This window comes from Sardina pilchardus, chromosome 1, assembly GCF_963854185.1.
Source record: "Sardina pilchardus chromosome 1, fSarPil1.1, whole genome shotgun sequence".
Taxonomy (NCBI): Eukaryota; Metazoa; Chordata; class Actinopteri; order Clupeiformes; family Clupeidae; genus Sardina; species Sardina pilchardus.
Genome location: NC_084994.1, coordinates 35,625,228 through 35,646,847, shown reverse-complemented (window position 1 = coordinate 35,646,847; position 21,620 = coordinate 35,625,228). Strand labels below are relative to the sequence as shown.

General features: G+C 46.4%; 1 protein-coding gene across 1 annotated transcript in view; it reads right to left on the bottom strand.

Moving 5' to 3' along the window:
• Nucleotides 1-21,620, bottom strand: part of LOC134078413 (nidogen-1-like) — a gene marked incomplete at its 3' end in the record, with an annotated part of 35,127 nt that overhangs the window by 9,186 nt on the left and 4,321 nt on the right. The window contains 10 exon segments of the mRNA XM_062534352.1: nt 150-293; nt 1,175-1,303; nt 3,268-3,402; nt 6,653-6,886; nt 8,103-8,303; nt 9,033-9,284; nt 10,407-10,547; nt 10,889-11,286; nt 11,575-11,804; nt 13,229-13,531. Of these exon segments, the coding sequence (XP_062390336.1) occupies nt 150-293; nt 1,175-1,303; nt 3,268-3,402; nt 6,653-6,886; nt 8,103-8,303; nt 9,033-9,284; nt 10,407-10,547; nt 10,889-11,286; nt 11,575-11,804; nt 13,229-13,531 (2,167 nt within the window).

The window sequence follows — 21,620 nt, the reverse complement described above, 5'->3', positions numbered from 1 at the left end:
TCCTTTCAAACTAGACAAACACAGACCCGGGCACTTATCCTATCTCATACGTGCTTGTCTCTTTACGTACACACACTCTTGTCTTTCAGTCTCTCTTAAACACACACACACACACACACACACACACACACACAGACACAGAGACTGACCCCTGCAGGAGCGTCCGTCTCCTTGGTAGCCGGGCAGGCAGGAGCAGATGTAGTTGGATCCTCCGCTGTAGCTGCAGCGCGCCCTCTCGGCCAAGTCACAGTCATGGGTGCCACGTGCACAGTGGTTCACCGCCTGCTCCACCTCTACAGAGAGAGAGAGAGGGATGGATGGAGGGATGGAGAAATGGAGAGATGGAGAGAGGGATGGAGGGATGGAGAGAGAGGGATGGAGAGAGGGAGAGATGGAGAGAGAGACGGAGGGATGGAGAGAGGGATGGAGAGAGATGGAGGGATGGAGAGAGAGGGAGATGTGGAGAGAGATGGAGGGATGAACAGAGGGAGAGAGGGAGAGATGGAGAGAGTGAGAAAGAGAGAGAGATGGAGGAGAGATACAGAGAGAGAGAGATGAAGGGACAGAGAGTAAAGAAAGATACATGAGGAGAGAGAGAGGGAAAGAGAGACAGAGAGAGAGAGATGATGGGATGAATAAGGGGATGAAGAGAAGGAAGGAGGGAGGGCAGATGAAGGAGAAAGGGATAGAGATGGAGAGAGTTGGAGTGAGGGAGGAAGGAAATTGATCGGGAAAGAGAAGAAGAGAGTGAGAGAGGGATTGAAGAAAGAGAGGGATAGAAAAAAGGAGAGGGGAGGAGTACAGAGAGGGGTGTATTCAGGGGGCAAGAGAATGAGAGGGAGATGGAAAAAGAAGGGATAGAAAAGAGTTGCAGAGACAAACCAGATGGAGGAAAAAACAGAATTGTCAGTGAGACATACATATGCTGCTCTTATCTGTGTTCAACACAAAACAGAAACAGTCTTGATAAACACTGACATATTACTGTATCTCTCTCTCTCTCTCTCTCTCTCTCTCTCTCTCTCTGCCAAAGCAAGACATTCAAACATAAAGATTACATATAGAATTCAAGGAATACGTTAAACGTGCAAACACGCACACACACACACACAAATACACAGTGTTTGAGTGAGCGTTTGTGTTTAGTGTTTAGTGTTGATTACACAGTACGTACCCACACAAGTCCTTCCATCGCTGGCAAAGTGAAAGCCGTCCATGCACTCACAGCGGAAAGTTCCGGGCTGATTGCTGCAGATGCTGTGGCGGCCGCAGATCTGAGGATTTTCTCTGCACTCGTCAACGTCTACGAGAGAGAAGGAGAGAGAGAGAGAGAGAGAGAGAGAGAGAGAAGGAGAGAGAGAGATGAAAGATGGAGAAAAGAGACAGATATGAAATATCAGATCATTAGATACAAGTGAGCTGTACGTGTTTGTTTGCCGTCACATTCAAAGTCTAATGGAGCTCTCAACAAGGAGCAGAACTATGTTCCTTTTCATCTTCAGGGCAGGAAACTCTAAAAACTCCAAATGAGGGGGAAACTGCTCTGTTCTTGAAGATTAGAAATTGGGGGCTCCTTTGAACATTCTGACTCCCCCCTCCCCTGCTCCCAAGAAGAAGGGGGGAAAAAATAAAAAACGATATTATCTCCTTATGTACATTAGCTAATCGTCTACCGACCATAAGTCACAGTCATCAGGCAGGCACCATGATTAGACTAGAGGAAACAGGGTCTTTTCATCATTCATCATCTCATCATACAGTAAATACTCTCTATCTCTCTCTCATCCTCTCTTGCACCCTTTGTCCTTCCTCCTTCTCTTCTATCTCCTCTCTTTTTCATGTGGTAGATGACCGCTACTTCTTCCTTTCTCTCTCATATAAACAGAAAACAGATACCATGATCAAATGTTTTCTTTTCCACCCTCTCTCTCTCTCTCTCTCTCTCTCTCTCTCTGTCTCTCTATCTCTCTCTGTCTCTCTATCTCTCTCTCTCTCTCTCTCTCTCTCTCTCTCTCTCTCTCTCTCACACACACACACACACACACACACACACACACACACACACACATTTGCTTTGCATTAAGGACTCTCTAGATCCCTTACAGGAAGTAACTATCCCTGCCCTGACCCTACAACCAAAACCCCTGGTTGTCCAGGAAGAAGACCCCCAACCCAACCCAACCCAACCTAACATCTCTCTGTCTCCCCCTGAACTAGCGTCCGACTACAATCTTCCCAAAAACACGACCCGACACCCTCTCTCAGATGGATGTTTGGACTAGGACATCCTTTCCCTCTCTGGCTCCTGTTGCCCAGGAATTTCGTTTTCCCGCATCCGAGGAATTCTCGTGTCATGTCTTTGATTCGATTAGTGTGCTAGCGGGAAGTTCAAGTCCTGCTTACACACACACACACACGCAAACACACACACACACACACACAAACACACACACACATCAACCAGCTCTGGGCGCTTATAGACAAGACAGCGCACAAAATGTGTATCAGCTGCCAATAGAAACAAGACCAGGTGGAAAAACACTAGGGGATTGAGGAACCTCACATGAACAAAGCAAGAGTATTATGTTGAATTATGCCGGATTATGAGGGAGATATGAAATGTTATTGTAGGGATTATTACAAATGTATGAACTGTAATTGCAGAATTATGTCGGCTTGTGATGGACATTATTAGGAAATGTAATAGTGACTTGTGGAGTGACTTAGTTCAGCTCTGAATGGACACACACATGCACACACACAAAACACAGACACACACACACACACACACACACACACACACACACACACACACACAGTTCTGACGTGCTCATTTCTGAGGAAACTGCAGGGGGATATGCATGATGTCAGGCCCTGTGTGTTTTAATGGGCACTTCCACGCTTCACAGCCTACACAGAAGAAGTAGCAAACAGCTGCTGCTATGCTCACCAATTTGGGACCAGGAGGAAGAATGTTCACACACACACACGCAAATCTCATTCACACACACACACACACACACACACACACACACACACACACACACACACACACACAGAGACAACAACTAACACAATGTGAACACACACACACACACACACACACACACACACACACACACACACACACACACACACACACAGAGACATACACACACGCAAATCTCAAACACGTACTTACAAACAAACAAAACACACACACACACACACACACACACACACACACACGCACACAGACACACACTCATACACTGGAGGTAGCCGTACCGTAACAGGCGCGTCCGTCTCCGGTGAAGCCGCTGGAACACTCGCAGGTGAACTGGGTTCCCTCGCCGGCCCGGCACATGGCGTTGGTGTCGCAGCCGTGTCTGCCGGTGAAGCAGGGGTTCTCCACCGTCTCACCTGGATCAACACACAACCACACGTCAGTCACAATACACACAACGCAACACATAACAGTTCTCCACCGTCTCACCTGAATCAACCGACAACCACACGTCAGTCTCAATACAATTTCAATTTCAATTTAATTTCACTTATACAGTAGAGCGCCAAAACATTGCACATGTCTCTTTACGCTTTACAGAGTGTTAAACATTCAAAGAGAGCCCATGAGTAACAGGGGCACGGAAAAGCTCCCTAGAATTGGAGATACATACAGTATATGGGAAGAAGCCTCAGACAGATCCACGACTCAAGGGCCCAACCCATCTGCCTATAGGGTCAGTTACAGTACAAACAATGCAACACATGTAGAGTGAATGAGTGAGTGAGTGAACGAGTGAACATTTCCAACACGGCAATAGACTGTTTTGAGATCGTTTCCCTTATCAGTGTCATACTTGTTCCCGCAAGGTTTTCCGTTTTAACTTATGTTAAATATGTTATCTTAATGTACCGGAAGTACTGTAGTTTGGGAACAAAATAGAAGCACTGTTTATGTTTTTCTTGTTGTAGGGGCCTATAGACAGGCTGTCTGGTGGTGTGGATGAGCCTGGCTGTCTTTCCATCTGCCCGTAAAGAATAGTTTTGAAGTGCAGTATTCAAATGAACATGAAACATTCAGAGAGTACGACGAGAAGAAAAAGAAAGGTAAGAAAGGTATAGGAAGTCTTATCTAAGTGAGCACAACTTCATGATCATAGTCATGATTTATAACTTAAGCAGGCGTGTGTGTGTGTGTGTGTGTGTGTGTGTGTGTGTGTGTGTGTGTGTGTGTGTGTGTGACTGTGTGTGTGTGTCCTTGAAGCCTTTTAGAACCCAAAACCATTATCTCCTGACTCTTAACATTTTCATTTCAAAGTTACAGTGTTTGTATCCAATAAGGGAAACCAAAAACTGGGGCAGAGCACCTAAAAGGGACTTAGTAACATCTGAGAGTGTTACAATCTGGTGAAATAGGTCAGCCGTAGATCTACTACTGGGTCTAAGCTTACATCACATGAACACTTTCTTAACGTTTTTCATTTTTGTTCTATATGCTATGTATACGTCGATGTGCTTTTTACTGTTTACTTCAAGGACAAAAAAAAACAAAAAAGATTAACAGAACGCCTCACACCACCATCACAGAGTGCTCACATAGCAAGCGCTAAAAGAACGGTTTGTCTCAATTGTGGTGATTTGTCTGTGGACAGGCTGTGCTGCAGCAGAAGATGAGAGGCTCTCAGACACTTGAGGTCTGTGGAGTGTGGCTAAACACAGCCCAGCGGAGCTCGGCGCAGGAGGCCACCCCTTCATAAACAGCCCCCAGAGCAGCTGCTCTGACGCTGGCAAGCCGTTTGAAGTCCGCTGCTCCCCTCCGGAGAAGCTTACAGGAAACCCTGTGCAGATGTCACACACACACACACACACACACACACATGTGCGCACACTCACATGTGCACCCCCTACCAATATATATACACACACACACACACACACACACACACACACACACACACACACACACACACACACACAAACACACACACACACACACACATGCACATACAAAGATTTCCCCCACCCACCAACTTAAACATTCAAAGAATGCTGCCCACTAACTCACACTATCGTTAGTTCCCACATCACTCATTTACCCAATGCTGGTTACTAACTCACATTCATTACCTCTTGTCCACACACACACACACACACACACATACACACACACACACACACACACACACACACACACCTTCAATGCAAAAACCGTGTGCAATCTGATGGCACTGGCCCTTACTGACCCCTCGTAACCTAGGAGACCGCATGCAGAGGTCAAAGTTCACAGAACACATATAGGACCTCCAAACGCCTGCTGTTCACCTGGACACTTAAACTTAATGCTGCTCCACACATTACTGAGCGAGTCTTTCGTCTGTATTCCAGTCACGCAGGACGCACAACGCCTCAGCTCCATGACCTCACTTCACATCTCTTTACATCACTTCCCTTTTAGCTCATGTTCTTACCCTGAGCGACATCAAATGTACTCACTACACTTCACACCTACATTACAGTCCCTCTGGAGCAACCCAGAGTTACGGACAGAGTGAATGGAAGTGGAGGTTAACGTGACTTGTGAAGTCAATTTAACTGGCAGTCTATTGATCTGACTTTGAAACCGACTGGAGTAAAGAGCACTGTTGCAGGCATTGTATCAACGCTTCAGACTATAAAAAAAGAACTGTGCTAAAGTGATGGGTGGATGTCATTACACTGGACTGAGATCAGTTGAGATGAACTGGAGCTGAAGGTCGTGACTTGATTTGGCCGACTCGAACTGAACAGAGTCACACTGGATTAAACTGATAGAGCCCTTGCGGAACAGACAGCAATCCCCACACCGGAGCTGTTCACGGCCAACACATCCGATCTCGTTACTACTCTGAGTCAAACTGAAAAGAAGTGGGCTGAACTCACTGAGTCATAGTGGATGAGGAGACTCACTGAGTCACAGTGGATGAGGAGACAGACAACAACTGACCGATTGAACAGCCATACCGTCAATCGGCAACAGCTATTCTGATCAAAGATTCTAGAGTGCTTGAAAGCACTTGATCGGAATAGAACGTACTGTAATGGGGTCTGCTGAAGGGCAAAAATGTCTGCAAAAATGGTCACGGACTCCTTAACAGGCAATTCTCCGGGAAGAGGGGGCTGTAGATGGGCACATCTGCACTGTAGATGTTTCACACATGTAAACAGATGGCACAATTTTTTTCTTAATGGGAGTGACCAAAACACCTGTCTGTTTGAAGAACCATTTAGGGGTGCCATATTATGAAGCATGCAATATAAGCATGTTTGGTTCAACAGTATATAGCACCTTTTTTCTAAGAGTGCAGTTTCTATTCAAAGTCCAACCAGACAAAACACCTGTCCAGGTAAACCCATCTACTGACCAACAGTGGATGGATCTGACCTATAGTTACTATACAGAGTCTGACCGCATCAAATACACCTGAGGGAGAGAGGATAGAATACACCTGAGGGAGAGAGCGACTCACTGTGGATGGAGCCGATCTTGTTGCTCATGGCTCAGACAAAACACCTGTCCAGGTAAACCCATCTATTGACCCACAGAGGATAGATCATCTGACCTAGTTCCTATACAGAGAGGATGAAGAGAAGAGAGGATAGAAGACAAACGAGGGAGGAAGCGACTCACTGTGGATGGAGCCGATCTTGTTGCTCATGGCGTAGCGGATGAGCTGGTTGGCGGCGTCGTACATGACGAACACCTGGTCGACGGACAGCTGCTGCGAGGAGGGGGCGGGGCGTGCGGCCGCGTCGTGCTGGCAGCTCTCGAAGCTGATGGTCTGGCGCCAGCTGTAGCTCAGCGTCTGGATGCCGCCCTCCGCCAGGCTCACCGTGTAGTCGCGACGCGAGGAGGATGTGATGACTGGAGGAGAGAGGGATGGAGAAAAGAGAGAGGGATGGAGGGAGGAGAGGGAGGAGAGAGGGATGGAGAGAAGAGAGAGGGATGGAGGGAGGAGGGAGAGGGATGGAGAGAAGAGAGAGGGATGGAGGGAGGAGGGAGAGGGATGGAGGGAGGAGAGGATGGAGGGAGGAGAGGATGGATGGAGAGAAGGATGGAGAGAAGAGAGAGGGATGGAGACAAGAGAGAGGGATGGAGGGAGGAGAGAGGAGAGAGGGATGGAGGGATGTAGAGAAGGATGGAGGGAAGAGAGAGGAGGGAGGATGGAGGGATGGAGGGAGGAGAGAGGGATGGAGAGAGGATAGAGAGAAGAGAGGGATAGAGGGAGGAGAGAAGGATGGAGGATGAAAACAATGAATGCGACATTAAAACAAGGACATTTCATTCATAAAACAGACAAGACATTTAAACTGAGAGGTCCCTGAAAAAGGGGAAAAACACCATCATGAGGAGATTCCTATTCTTTTTGAGGAGGAGAGGATAAATGGACCGAAAATATATAATAGAAAATGTGTAAAAAAAAAAACATCAGAGACAATTCACACTTCTGCATTTTACACAAAAGGTGTCTGGGGAAAGAAAGATTTCTCCAGACAGCCATTGAGTGAGCATCACAATGGGAGAGTGACCTCTTTAGTGACCGTGACAAGGTCAGCCTTTTAGAGCCGACATCTTGACCTGCTGGCTGACATTCAACACCTATTCTTCCAGGAGCTCATTGACTCAGAAGGCCTCTTTCGTGCATGATTTGAAACCTTCATAGGCGCAGCTTAAAGATCACCTGACCTCTTCCTCATAGCACTGATGACAAACAGATGGGGAACAGAACCTCCTACGAAGAGGTCACATGACCCCAACATGTCGACCTTTGACCTTTCCCATGCTGATATGAGTCAATTTACCATCATTTTTTTCCGCAACATCCATTACTTTTTAAAAAATAATTATTCTATAACTTTCTTATCATTTCTATGCTCTGGACTTCGTCCACTCTGGGAATGGACACTTTCGTGTGTTTGAGATTTGAAGACTGGAAGAACATAATTTTTCTTTTATTCATTACACATATAGCTATATAATTTACAGTTACAGTAAATATCATAAACATAAATATCTGTAATATATCAATATGATCTGATTTCCATTAACGGTAACAGTACAGACTCCGCTAGCCTCTCACCGTTGCGGGCGTACTGGTAGATCTCGGTGTAGGGCTCGATCTGGACGGTGGCCCCGCGGGGCACCTCGGGCACACGCCCCTCCAGCTGGGTGCTGATGGTCAGGTGGTCGTGCTGGTCGATGCCCTTGAACACCTGCGTGATGCTCAGGCGCTCGCCGCCCGGGTGGAAGGTCACCTCCGCCTGCCGCGTGAACCTGCCACCTGAGGACGGGAGAGAGGGTGGAGAACGAGGGTTAAGTCAGGTCGAGTCAAGTCTTTATTGTCAATTTCTCCAAAAGTGTGTTTCTCACTGTCCTACAGTGAAGAAGGAATGCTCAACGGATAAGGACATTTTGTTCAACATGACAGAATACATTTCAGATAAAAGAGCGAGGGAAGGTGGAATAAAGCAGATGTCCAAAACACACACACACACACACACACACACACACACACACACACACACACACACACATATGCACAAAAAGACTCATGAGTCTATCTTGGCTACACACACACACTTGTCTATTACCAGCTAAGTTAATACCTACCAAAAATCTTCCACAGTGAGGCTACTCGTATATATTGTTCTCATAGCCTGACTGCCTCAGGACAAAGGCCCACGCAAATCTCTCACACACACACACACACACACACACACACACACACACACACACACACACACACACACACAGAGACACACACACACACACAGACACACACACACACACACACACACACAGAGACACACACACACACACACACACACACAGACACACACACACACACACACACACACACAGAGACACACACACACACACACACACACAGAGACACACACACACACACACACACACACAGAGAGACACATACACACACACACACACACACACACACACACACAGACACACAAACGAAACAAGAGACAAAGAGACTCCTTCTCTCTCTCACCGATGAGGCTGAATCCGTTCTCGTAGTCGGGCTGCTCGAGGGCGAAGGCCCACCCGATGGCGCCCCCGAGCGAGGCCAGCGGCTGCAGGGAGGGCCCCAGGCCGGCGGGCACGGTGCTGATGGCCACGTAGGCGCGCCCGTCGTTGGCCACCACGTACGAGTGCAGCTCGTTGTTAGCGAACTCCAGCGGCGACGGCGAGCCGCCGACAAACACACGGCCCGTCACTTTACCGTTCATCCTCTGGGGCTTGCCTGGGGAGGGAGGGAGATGGAGGGAGGAGGGAGGGAGATGGAGGGAGAGAGGGAGGGAGGAAAGGAGGAGGGGAGAGGAGAGACAAAAACAGAGGGATGAGATGGAGATGTACAAAAGAGAGGAATGAGTTGGAGAGATATAAAAAGAGGGATGAGATGAAGGAGTATATAATGGAGAAATACAATAAAGGAATGACCAATCACATATGTTGAAGTGTATTTGACTATTTTACTTATTCATCTGAGTGGTATGCTTTGGTAATTCTATAGCAGAGAATCTGTTTAATCAGAATATTTTCTGGTTTCCATGGAGTCTAATGCACTCTACTGCTGACTACTAATTCCATTCTGACTGGTTTTTTTTTCTGTTGGGAAGAATGCCAACAGAGTTAATAGCCTCTCCTGTAAGGGACAACAAATACTCATTAAACCGACATATGTCTTTACTGTGACTTTATAGAGGGGAAAAACCCTATGAGCAACCGACCACCTTCCTACCAGACAAAACATAAACAACTATAAAGAAGCACATGCGTCATTTACCCTACAGGACCTTTAGGACAAGATGGTTTAGGCTTCTTAGAATGTATACACATACATCACTCATGTATACATTCAAGGTACACATAGTACCTTTCACTATCTTAACAAGAGGGAAGATAGGAAAAATCCAGCTGCACAAGACATACACAAAAGCAAAAAAAAATTATTCCCAGCTACCGTACTTATGGCGTATGGTTGGCTTGTGTTTCTTTCAGATTTACTAAGGATCTTATAATGGTTTCACTGTCATATACAAATCTATCAGGATTCAGATAAAACATGGTGAAAGCTTGTCCCATATAAGACCATTATAAGATCCTTAGTAAATTTGTGTAACCTGAAACATATAAAACTTTGTAACCAGTAAGGGCTATATAGGACATTGTATGAGGAAAACGAGAAAGGGGCCACTTTCAAGAGTAAATCATACAAGTTTTGTATATAAAGTTTTTTCTAATTCTTTTTCATATGGGTGTAATTACGCTCATCTGAAATCCCACGGGTGGTCCTTTAATAATCTGGATTATGGACTACTACGGGGGGGGCAAACACGGTTAGCGGCTCTTGTGCGTTCCTCACCCTCGGCCACGCAGTCTCGGCCGTCGCCATAGTAACCGGGCCGGCAGTGGCAGCAGTACCCGCCGGAGTAGTCGCGGCAGTCGGCGAAGCTGGAGCACTTCTGCCAGTTGTTGGCGCACGTCTCGTAGTTGTAGGAGAACACTGTATGGGGTGGAGGGGGCATGGGAGGAGACAGAGGGGGCACAAACGGCTCATGAGCAAACAGCATGGAACTGGCACGGCTGAACAAAATGCAACTGTCTATCTGATAATTCAGGATAATTACAAGTTCATTCATTTTTGACCATTTAATTAATGGTCATAATTATAATTAATAATAATTAATTAAAGGTCCTTCTGAACATTTTTGTACTGTCATACTATATTATGTACCGCAAGAATTACATACTTGAGGTGACCTATTGGGCATAATTTATGCTTCATAATTCATAATTCATAATTCATGTTTACACATTAGCGTGTTTTAAGACAGAATGACTCACCATCCACATCCAGGTCGTCGTCCACCACCACCACCTGGGGGCGCTCTGGCTGGGGCCTGCGGGGCTGTTCTGGTTGTGGGTAAATGGGCCTGGCGTCGGTGGGCTCGGGGTACACGGGGAACTGGACCGGGTACACGGGCTGTGCCCGGGTGGGGGGTACCCGGGGCAAGGGGGTCTCGTCCTCGTACTCGTCATACCCCTCCGTCACGATCTTGTAAGGAGGGTTGACGGGGGGATACTGGGGCCCCCTGTCTGGGGTTTCGGGGACCACCACCACCAGGCCGGGGACGGACTCTTCGGGGGTCAGGTCCTCGACCTCGCCCGAGTGGATGGAGGAGAAGAAGGGAGAGGTGCCGATCTCGTAGACCCAGACGCCGCGATGGCCGGAGTTCGTCTTCCTGGGTGGGGTTAGAGAGGGAAGGACAGGAGGGGACATTATGAGTTTGTGGGGAAGAGATTTGTTTTGGCCAGAAAGATGACACACTTCAAAATAGGAGTAAATTTGTTTTGGTGGCAAACCTTATCAACCACACACATTTTGCTCCCAAAAAAGAGAAAGCACCTTGATTTATGAAACTATATCTTTGGGGGAGCAAAAATCTCACATAAACACAGTAACAGAAATGTAACTACACTATAATCGAATCTCAACATCCAAAATCCGAAAGAACCGGTTGGGCACTTACTTGTTCAGCTCCTGGATGGACCCCTCATCGTCAGTGGTGACGCGGTAGTAGTCGCCCTGATTGGTGTTCCAGAACCAGCCGGCCACCTGGCCCTGGTTGAAGCCCACCTCCAGGGGCGTGCTCTCGCCCTCTATGGGCGTGGAGTGGAACTGCAGGCCGTCTTGAGGGTATAGCAGGATGGCGTAAGAGGCTGACTCCATTGAGGCCACCACCAGCTGGAACGTGTTCCTCTGCTAAGGATGCAGACAGAGGTTTTTTTTTTCTCTCTTACATGGACGACGTGCTGAAGTTTGTTTATTTAAAGGAGGGGTGTCGGGCTGCGGTATGGCGATAGGATCTATACAGCTTGTTTATAAGTCCTCACATATCCTCAGACTTATGACATTGCGATTACAGCAAGGCGTAACTCTGGGGGGGTTTTCCAATCCCAATGGCACACAGACTAACAAACAAAGGGGAAATGATATGATCGACCATTTGTTTGTATATTTTCATGATCTTGACTAACAGGATGGTCTACTCACTAGTGATTAGAATAGAGTGGTCTTTCATGTGCCATATAGGCTACTTAATAAACCAATCATTACCGTGTATTTCACATTAGGGTATGTCTATTGTCTAAGAAACATACCTTGAAGTGGGGTAGCTATTAGGATGCAGAGTACTTGGAAACACTTGAAAAGTACAAAGCATGATGTATATCTTGTGACAAAATAAAGAGAAATAAAGACTCTTAAGTCTACTGTGTGTTTACTGGTCTCCCATTATTCTTTGACCCGAAACCATATGGCAGGCACTGTGTCTCTGGCACGGCTTTGCATTTCACAAACCTTCAAATCACACACGGAGATAATAAACAAATGCCCTGCCTTCACAAAAGCACTCTAAGTCAATTTAGATAAAAGCCTCTCGGGGGCCTTTCAAAAGAAATATTCATGAGACAGGATCTCGTTAAAGCGCTGGGGAGCTGGCCCACCTTCTCCACTGCAGGTGGGCCACTCGACAGTCAAGCTAATATCACCTTTTGGCTGACGGCAAACACCGGCTTGTCCTGATAGTGACTTACAGTGGAGTGAGAGAGTTAACATTTCATCGGTGCTTATGCTGCAGTGAAACAGATGCTGTGACATTGACTACACACCACTGCAGTAACTATGTGTGTGTCTCAGACAAACAAAGAAGAGGAAAAAGCCTCTCTACCATATACAGTGAAAATTTGAATGAGATTCAGTATGTGCGTTGGGTTATATATGTGTGCTGTGTGTCTGTGTTGGTTATGTCTATTGTGTGTGTGTGTGTGTGTGTGTGTGTGTGTGTGTGTGTTATGTATGTTGTGTGTGTGGGGGTTATGTGTGGGGGTTATGTGTGTTGTGTGTTCAAATTCCAATTCATGAATAGCCAAAAATGTGGGCGTTAGTTTCCAGACTGCCTTAGCAGCGTGAAAGAAATCACCGAGCAAAGGCAGGAACACGCAGGCTAATTCATGAATTGAATGGAGGCCAATTCTAAACTTCGGAATTGTGCACAAGCCTGGTGTGTGTGTGTGTGTGTGGGGGGGGGGGGGGGTCATGTGTGTTGTGTGACTGGATTATGTGTGCTGTGTGTGTGTATGTGGGTTGTGTGTGTGTTGAGTGTGTGTGTGTGTGGCCCTTACACTGGACTCGATTCCGTCCCCTCGTCCGGGAGCGCCCTGCGCCGCCACGTTGTCCCAGGTGACGATGACCACGTGCTTGGGCTCCACCTCGTCGTCGGCGGGGAACGCCTGGCCGATGTGCTCGGCCGCCCGCAGCAGCACGGACGGGCTGCTGTCCTGCCGGTAGAACACCTTGCCGACGCCGTCGCCGGTGTCCAGGTCGCCCATGAGGGCGGCCAGCATGCCGAAGGTGGCCGGCATCTGGCCCAGGTACTCGGACTCCTCGGGGACCTCTGCCAAGGCCACGAAGCCATTGGTGTTGATCTGTGGCATAGAGTTCAGTGTGTCGTTAAAGCTAACAGCAAACGAAAAAGACAAAGAAACTGCAGCACAGTCAATCAGAGAGGAACAAGAGTTTAGTATAAAAAAGAGATCCGTAATTAAGGTCAGTACATGCTCTCAGCAATAAAACACAAAGACTTGATTATAACACTTGTAATGAGAAGATATCTATTCAATATATAACATATTACTCGAGTCAACAGTCTAATTAGAGTGTGTGTGTGTGTGTGTGTGTGTGTGTGTGTGTGTGTGTGTGTGTGTTTTGTGTGCGTGTGTGGGTGGGTGGGTGGTGGTGGTGTGGGGGGGGTTGGCAGTTAACATAAAGGCCAAATAGCACCCTATGTAAGATCACAGTGGGAGTTGTCAGGGTGAATGCCCCAGTAAACCTCCAGCATGTCTCCACCCCGCCCCAGACATTAGTGACCCACCAGACTCCCGAGTCCCCCCCAAAAAACTTTACTACATCCACCCCTCTCGTCTGCCCCCCACCACCCCCTCCCCATCACCACCACCACTGTTTCTGTCCAGCCGGCAAAGCTCACAAGCTCTTTCAACCCTCACAGCAGGACAGAGCTAGGGAGGTTGTGACCAGTGGAGAATAATATCTCTAACTAGCAAAGTTGCCATTTTACATTCTTCGCTTCAGCAAGTTCCCATGATTTGGTGTGTAAAAGTAACAAGAAGTAGCCCTGTTTTATATAATAACAATGTATTGTTTGTATGTAGCCGAACAATAACACAATGACTGAGTAAGAAATAAGGTAGGCTATCCATCATTGGGGCCATTTCAGACTCAAATGTCAACAGGCTTTTTCAGCTCTGAAAAAACCGTCACCAAATAAAAAAAACTGCCGTTTTTGAGGAATTCCTTGCTGTTCATATGGAAAAATGCAATTTCTCATTGCATTGTTAACTACATTGTAGCCTGCACTTTACTGGATAAATCCAGTAGTTTGGTCATCAAATTGCGTAGCCTACTCCTAACTGAAATTATTTTTGTAAAGAAAGACATATAGGGGAGGCTCATATACTTAATTCCCCTCTGAGCAAAGAAACAGATAGGGTCTTTTAAGTCTCAAGCGCATTTCAACCAAACGTGTGCCCTTGACCTGAAGCTATAACTTTGACTAGACACGAGACGAGAGGGACACTCAGGAAATATCTCCAGCCCAAGGCCTCAGACACTGCCGCTTACTCCAGCGCCGCCCCATAAAGCCAGGGAATCCGTCCTCGTCTGTCATCAAGTTCCTCTCCACCAGGTCGTCGTCCACAAATTACAGTGGTTTCCACAGGGACCACGACAACAAAAGACTTATTTAACGTGTTTCGCTGTTCCTGAAAGGAGACTGTTGGTCGCTCCGTTCCCGGTTTGAAGCACCACCGCAGCGAACACAGCAGTCGGTTCGTCAAGAAATGAGTTAAGGAGGGTGTGTGTACTTACACTGCACTGAGAGGCATTGAAGAATAAAGACATGAGTGAACTTTCGCACCTCTCCTTTATTCTGGCCGTAAAAGTTGACAATCCCATTAAACGGAAGCAAATAAAAGCGCAATCAACGTCTCTTTTTCCCAGCAGCCTCTAAGTAAACGCGAATGAGAAACCCAATCCACATTGAAAGGGTCTGTGATCTGAGTGAAATGCCATGCGACCTTTTTATTTATACAGCTTAGCTCTTTCTATACCCATAACAATGTATGTTTTTCACGTTGCATTGTCACAAATCGCTTATGCTAATCCCCTAAGACCTCAGAATCAGCAACAATGTAAACGGACAGGATGACTTTTGAAGAGGGATGCATGCATGGTGGCCTTTGGGCCACACTGAAATGTTCTGAGACAAGTTCTGCCGAGAGTTCAAGTCTTCATAAACAAAATGGACATGCACTTTGGAAAAAAAACGCATTAATTCATTTTTACAAATGTCTCTCCTCAAACACACACACACACACACACACACACACAGCAGTTGCAGAATTAATATCAGCTCACTTAAGCAAAGGCTTACAGCAGGCATTTGACACTCTGTGTGTGTGTGTGTGTGTGTGTGTGTGTGTGTGTGTGTGCAGGGCCGTCGCTAGGCTGGGGTAGCTTATGACAAGTATAGGGGCCCATGATTGAGGTGGGGCCCAGCAAAGTCCAAATATTGTGATGCTAAAAGACAACATTTTGATTATAATAAAATGATTAAATGTACATTACAGTTTTGCAATTCCTTGGTGTCTAAAACATAGGCTATATGTTTGGAAACATTAATGCCCATTGGGCATGCCCCCCTCTCGATTATCGTAAATGGTTCATTCCGAAATCCACATTTCAGGCTAGAGGACGAGCTGACACACAGCTGACTGCGCAACAGAACGGCACATATCAATCCAGTCAAATTTAAGCTATTATAGCCAGGCCAACTGACATGCCTCTTATCTGTGGAAATGGCTCGTTCTGAACGGTCAAAACTAAAAAAGCAGACCGCATCATACTCTCTTTCTTTGAGTTCGTTTTAAGACTATCCCGAATATAATGTTTTAACCCTATGAGCCCGACGGACGCAAAGTGCGTTAAAAAACGCACACATTTTCTTTGTTACATTGCTCCGCTATTATTAGTCACAGCGAGATGAAACTTATATTGCAGGAAAGAGCAGAACCGGGGCTTTCCAACGATACTAGACACTTGTCTGTACGATCAAGTATGAAAATAAAATAAAATGATGAAGTTAAATCAAAGTATATCATATTTACAGTCTATATTGCTCTGCGTTCACCGGCGCATCCAGAACTCTCGCTTAAATTACTCGCGGACCACGCATCGCACAGACATGACACGCATATCAAATGAAAGAGGAGAAGCAGAGCTTTGCATTGATACCAAATACATCGATCATTTCGTATGATAAAATCAGACGAAGTTACAAACAAATAATAATGTCATATAGCTTTGGCTACCTTTACTCTCGTTTGATTTCCTCGTGAAATCGCGATCAAAAAAATTTGGCACGCATGTCAGATGAAAGAGGAGAGCTAGTCCTATCCACAGATACCAAATACAACCTTCTAGGCAATAAAACAGACGAAGTGACAACAAAATAATAACTTCATTTAGCTCCACTTACCTCGTGTTTTTGTATGGAATAGCCTATGTTCATAATCCAATGTTATCATGTGTTTCTCTATGACAAGTCACGTTCATAACACGGTTTTGAGATCCTAACACACTCCTGTATGGTATCCAATTCAAGACTCATATTGCATCCAAATTTGTTTGACAAATAAACACTTTTTGCCTTTACTGTGTTCATTGCAATGCAGTAAAACAAATATTATAGAGAATCATCATCTGTGCACGTCATGTGTGGTACCGCAAACAAGTCATGTCAGATCAGCTAGTGTCACCAATATGGAGAGCAAAAAGTGCCAAAAAGTCATTTTTTCATCACTAAATAAAAATTGCCATTTATTTCTGGAAGGCACACACCACATATTTCTGTAAATTGCTCAGCCCCAAAGTATACCTCCACCATGGTTCTTATATTGCCGTGTTCAGGACAGTCAGGCCTACATAACCTGTGGTGAGATACACATCAAAATGTAAGAATTTGTATAGTACGCTTTTCAACTTTTTATTATTTAAAAATCTAAATCAAATCAATGCAAGTATTTATACATGATATTGTGGCAGATCTGGATAGCCTAGACTGTGCTGAAAAAAACAATATGTAGCATGTGTGAATGGCACTTACAATGACCAGGATAAATGCTTCTAACTAGAGGTAGTGAAAATGCCCTTAAAACAGCTTAGGGCTCATAGTTAAGCAATAGCCTAGGCCTTTCTCATCTATAGACGGGCTAATAGTTATGTAGCTAGGCTACTAGAAACCCCCCATTTGCTGCTAAAATCCTCTCAACAGTAGCAAGTGTGTGTGGTCTCTTTCATTTTTGACACTATAGGTAGGTCTACTGTTTTTAAAAACGGCAGCAACTGTTGCCCAGTATTTTAGCTCAATGTGAAATGCAGTCAAACATACTTTGTCAAAATGATGCCTTGTTCAAACAGATTCAAGTGCACCAGCAACTTCTGCTGTCTCCCAACCCCCAACTCCAACATCCCCTGAATCACCCCCAGCGCCCCCACATGAAGATGAAGGTGAGCGGTAGGCATAATGTCTCAAAGAAGACAGGCACATAACATAAGGGGCAGGCATGGAAAAGATTATGCTACATTAAATGAAATTAAACCAGTCAAAATAACATGTTCAGCCTATACATAATAAATAACCTATAGGGCTAGTAGGCTATAGGCATAGGTATTAGCCTATTTCACTTGAATTACACAGCCTCCATCTTCATGACCAATGACACTTAGCCTACAGTAAGGAAAGTGTGCAGAAGCTAGCTTAAGGGAATGTTATTGAAAATCACGTTGTCTTTTGCATTTTTAATAAAATCAGCTTAAAATAAGAAATAAAAATGAACTCTTAGCCTTTATTATAGGAAATGCTCTCTTATGTATTTCACTTACACTACAGAGTGCAATTATGGGTTTCCAACTCATGAATATAATGTAAATAGGAAATGTTACCATGGTCTTCTATGTTGAGGAACCCAGTTTATATTGCCCTACATTGGCATTGTAAAAATAAGTGAAAGCTTGATTTTGTTTCATAAGTTAATTAAAGATAGTCAAATGTTTCATGAAATTGTGTTTTGCGTGACATATTTACTAGGCCTATTCACTCAAAATGAATGCTAATTCTATACAGTTATTTCTATACAGTTATTTCATTCCATTTGCTCAGTGTGCTCCATTGTAAAAGCCCTCTGAGCACTATATAAATACATGTCATTATTATTATTATTATTATTATTATTATCATCTCAACTGTCTTGTTACAAAATGTGAGTGATATAGTCAAAATACCATATGCACATGATTTTATGTAGGCTAAATCAATATTTTAAAACATCATCTGTGTAGGGGGGGCCCAACCAAGATTATTGTTATAGGGCCCCAAATTCCTAGCGACGGCCCTGTGTGTGTGTGTGTGTGAATCAGAGGCCAGGTTCTCATGTTTGAGGCTTAAGCGGAGGGGACGCTGAGCGGGCTGAGTAGCCGTGAGATGTGGGTGAGAGCGCCGGGCCACGTTCAGGGTCAGTGGAGTCCACTGGACTGGAGAGAACCGGAGACATCGCCAGTTTAAACCTCTCACACACTCCTCTTCTTTACCACTCTCTTCCCCTGTTTCTCTCTCACCCCCCTCTCTCCTTTCTCTCTCTCTCTCCCTCTTCCCTGTTTCTATCTCATCCCCCCTCTCTTTTCTCTCTATCTCTCTCTTTCCCTGTTTCTATCTCATTCCCCCACCCTCTCCCTTTCTTTTTTCTCTCTCTCTTTCCCTGTTTCTATCTCATCCTTCCACTCTCTCTCTCTCTCTCTCTCTCTCTCTCTCTCTCTCTCTCTCTCTCTCTCTCTTGCTTTATACATCACAAAGCTGCAGAGATATGCAAAGAATCCAAGGGGGGGGGGGGGGCATTTCTTTAGGAGTAGCCTACTGAGATCTCAGACACTTATCCGACTGCACGAAAGGGAAAAAAACATGAAAGAGGAAGAAAAGCTTCCATGAGAAGGAGGAGAGAGACAACGGAAAGGGGATGGGAAAAAGAATGGGAAGAAAATGTCAATCTAAGGAACCAGGGATACGAAAAAGAGAGGAACAGGAAAAAAAAGAGTGAGAGACAGACAAGGAGAGAGAGAGAGAGAGAGAGAGAGACAAGGAGAGAGAAAGAGAGAGAGAGCACCTGCTTTTGCACACAGAGTTGATGCTGCAGTCTCCTCCATGACGGACTTTTCCAGATGTTCAGACCCTAATGACACCGTGCGTGAGCCAATTCCCCAAATTCCCCCAGCGCAGCGGAGACAGACAGCGCTCCATATCTCTAACTGTAGCACAGCAGCAGGGCAACACTCAACACACCACCACCCACCCAGCCACCCCCACCCACATCAGCTGGGCTCCAGTAGGCCTACTACTGAACGTCGCCTTAACTCAGTCGAATCAGTACAGAAGTGACGTCAAAAAGGATCTCATAGTGCACCTTTAACTCCCCAGTCGAATCAGTACAGCTTGATTGTTGTTAGCATGGCTAGAACGCTTAACTCCCCAGTCGAATCCGTACAGCTTGATTGTTGCTAGCATGGATAGAACGCTTAACTCCCCAGTCGAATCCGTACAGCTTGATTGTTGCTAGCATGGATAGAACGCTTAACTCCCCAGTCGAATCCGTACAGCTTGATTGTTGCTAGCATGGATAGAACGCTTAACTCCCCAGTCGAATCCGTACAGCTTGATTGTTGCTAGCATGGATAGAACGCTTAACTCCCCAGTCGAATCCGTACAGCTTGATTGTTGTTAGCATGGCTAGAACGCTTAACTCCCCAGTCGAATCAGTTCCGCTTGATTGTTGTTAGCATGGCTAGAACGCTTAACTCCCCAGTCGAATCAGTTCCGCTTGATTGTTGTTAGCATGGCTAGAACGCTTAACTCCCCAGTCGAATCAGTACAGCTTGATTGTTGTTAGCATGGATAGAACGTACAGTACCCTGTAGTTTCCAAAAGCACAATATAGCAGTGGGAAATCAACAAGTGATCAGAATCCACGAATGGTCTGTGTAAAGAGTGTGTAACGTGGAGAGAAAATGAGTGAGACATCAGTTCCACAGTCGTGAAGAGTATAGCCTAACGCAGTCGCCCAATCTGGGTCTTACTGTCTGAGATTGAATAAAGTGGCTTTTTGTTGTTTGTTGCTCGTTTAGACAGCAAAGGCATCTATGCCGTGTCACCCTATATTTGCACCTTCCCAAGACATTCAAGGAAGTCAACAACCAATCACTTCCCCCACTCCCAGAGCCCCAGTGCCACAACCAGCCACTTAAGAGGTGGCCTGGGGAGAGGGGGAAGAGAGAAGGAGTAGGAGGAGAGGAGGGTAGAGGAGGAGGAGAGGAGGGGGTGGTGAAGGGGGCAGTCAACCTGCTGAGGGAGGTGAGGATGTTGGGGGTTGGGTCTGGGTGGGGGGGGGCAATATCAAAGCCATCTGGAGGGGCCCGGGAACACTGTGACTGGAGCAACACAACCTCGACCTGTCGCACCAGGAGAGGAGGAGGGGGGATCGGGGGGGTCGGGTTTGGACACGGGGATCTAAAAGCACTATGAAGGGGAAAGGACAGAGACCAAGTGAGTGCTGTGGACACAAGAGCAGGATGAAATAGAGTAGAGGGAGAGCTAGAAGAAGAAAGGGAGAAAGAGAGAGAGAGAGAGAGAGAGAGGGAGAGAGAGGGAAGGCGAGTAGAGGGGGGCGGGGGGGAAACGGAAGGGGGGTTGGGGGTGCTGGCTGGCCGGCCGGCCGTGCTATGCATCTGCTGGAGGGAGGAAGAGGGAAGTCCCAGGTGCCCAGTTGGGTGGGAGGGCTGTGAATCATATGGAAGAGGGGAAAGCAGAAATTCCCACAGAAAACATACCACGCTTCAGCTGAGCAGTGACCTGCAACCAGACCTGAACCCAACCCAACCCAATAAGCTCCTCCACCAGCCACTGCAGTAATCTTGGGGGGGGGGGGGCTTTTAACTTGCCACACAGCTTGACATCCCTACCACCTAATCACTACCCACAGCCAATCCCCCTCCTCCCTTCCCCTTTTTTAATATACAGACAGAAATGTTTTGAATAGATGGGGATTTTTTTCGACTTACAACCTGGCAACGCCCCTCCCTCCCCCTCTACAGTCTCCGTGGGAGCGCAGCGCAGCGCAACTCAACCATCGGAGGCCAGACAGGAAGTGGCTCCAAAGGGGAACAGGAAGCACTTATAGACACTATCGCCTGGAGGTGGAGAAGGAGAGATCGGGTGCGGCGACAGTGTGTGTGCGTGTGTGTGTGTGTGTGTGCGGTGGGGGGGGGGAGTCAGTTAGGAGGTTGGAGACACCAGGGGGGGTGGTGGTTGTCCGCTGATGGATTAGAGGCAGCCCTCACTCTGAGGCGGGCTGACGGCTAAACGAGGCATGGCAGGAATGCAGAAGTCATGTG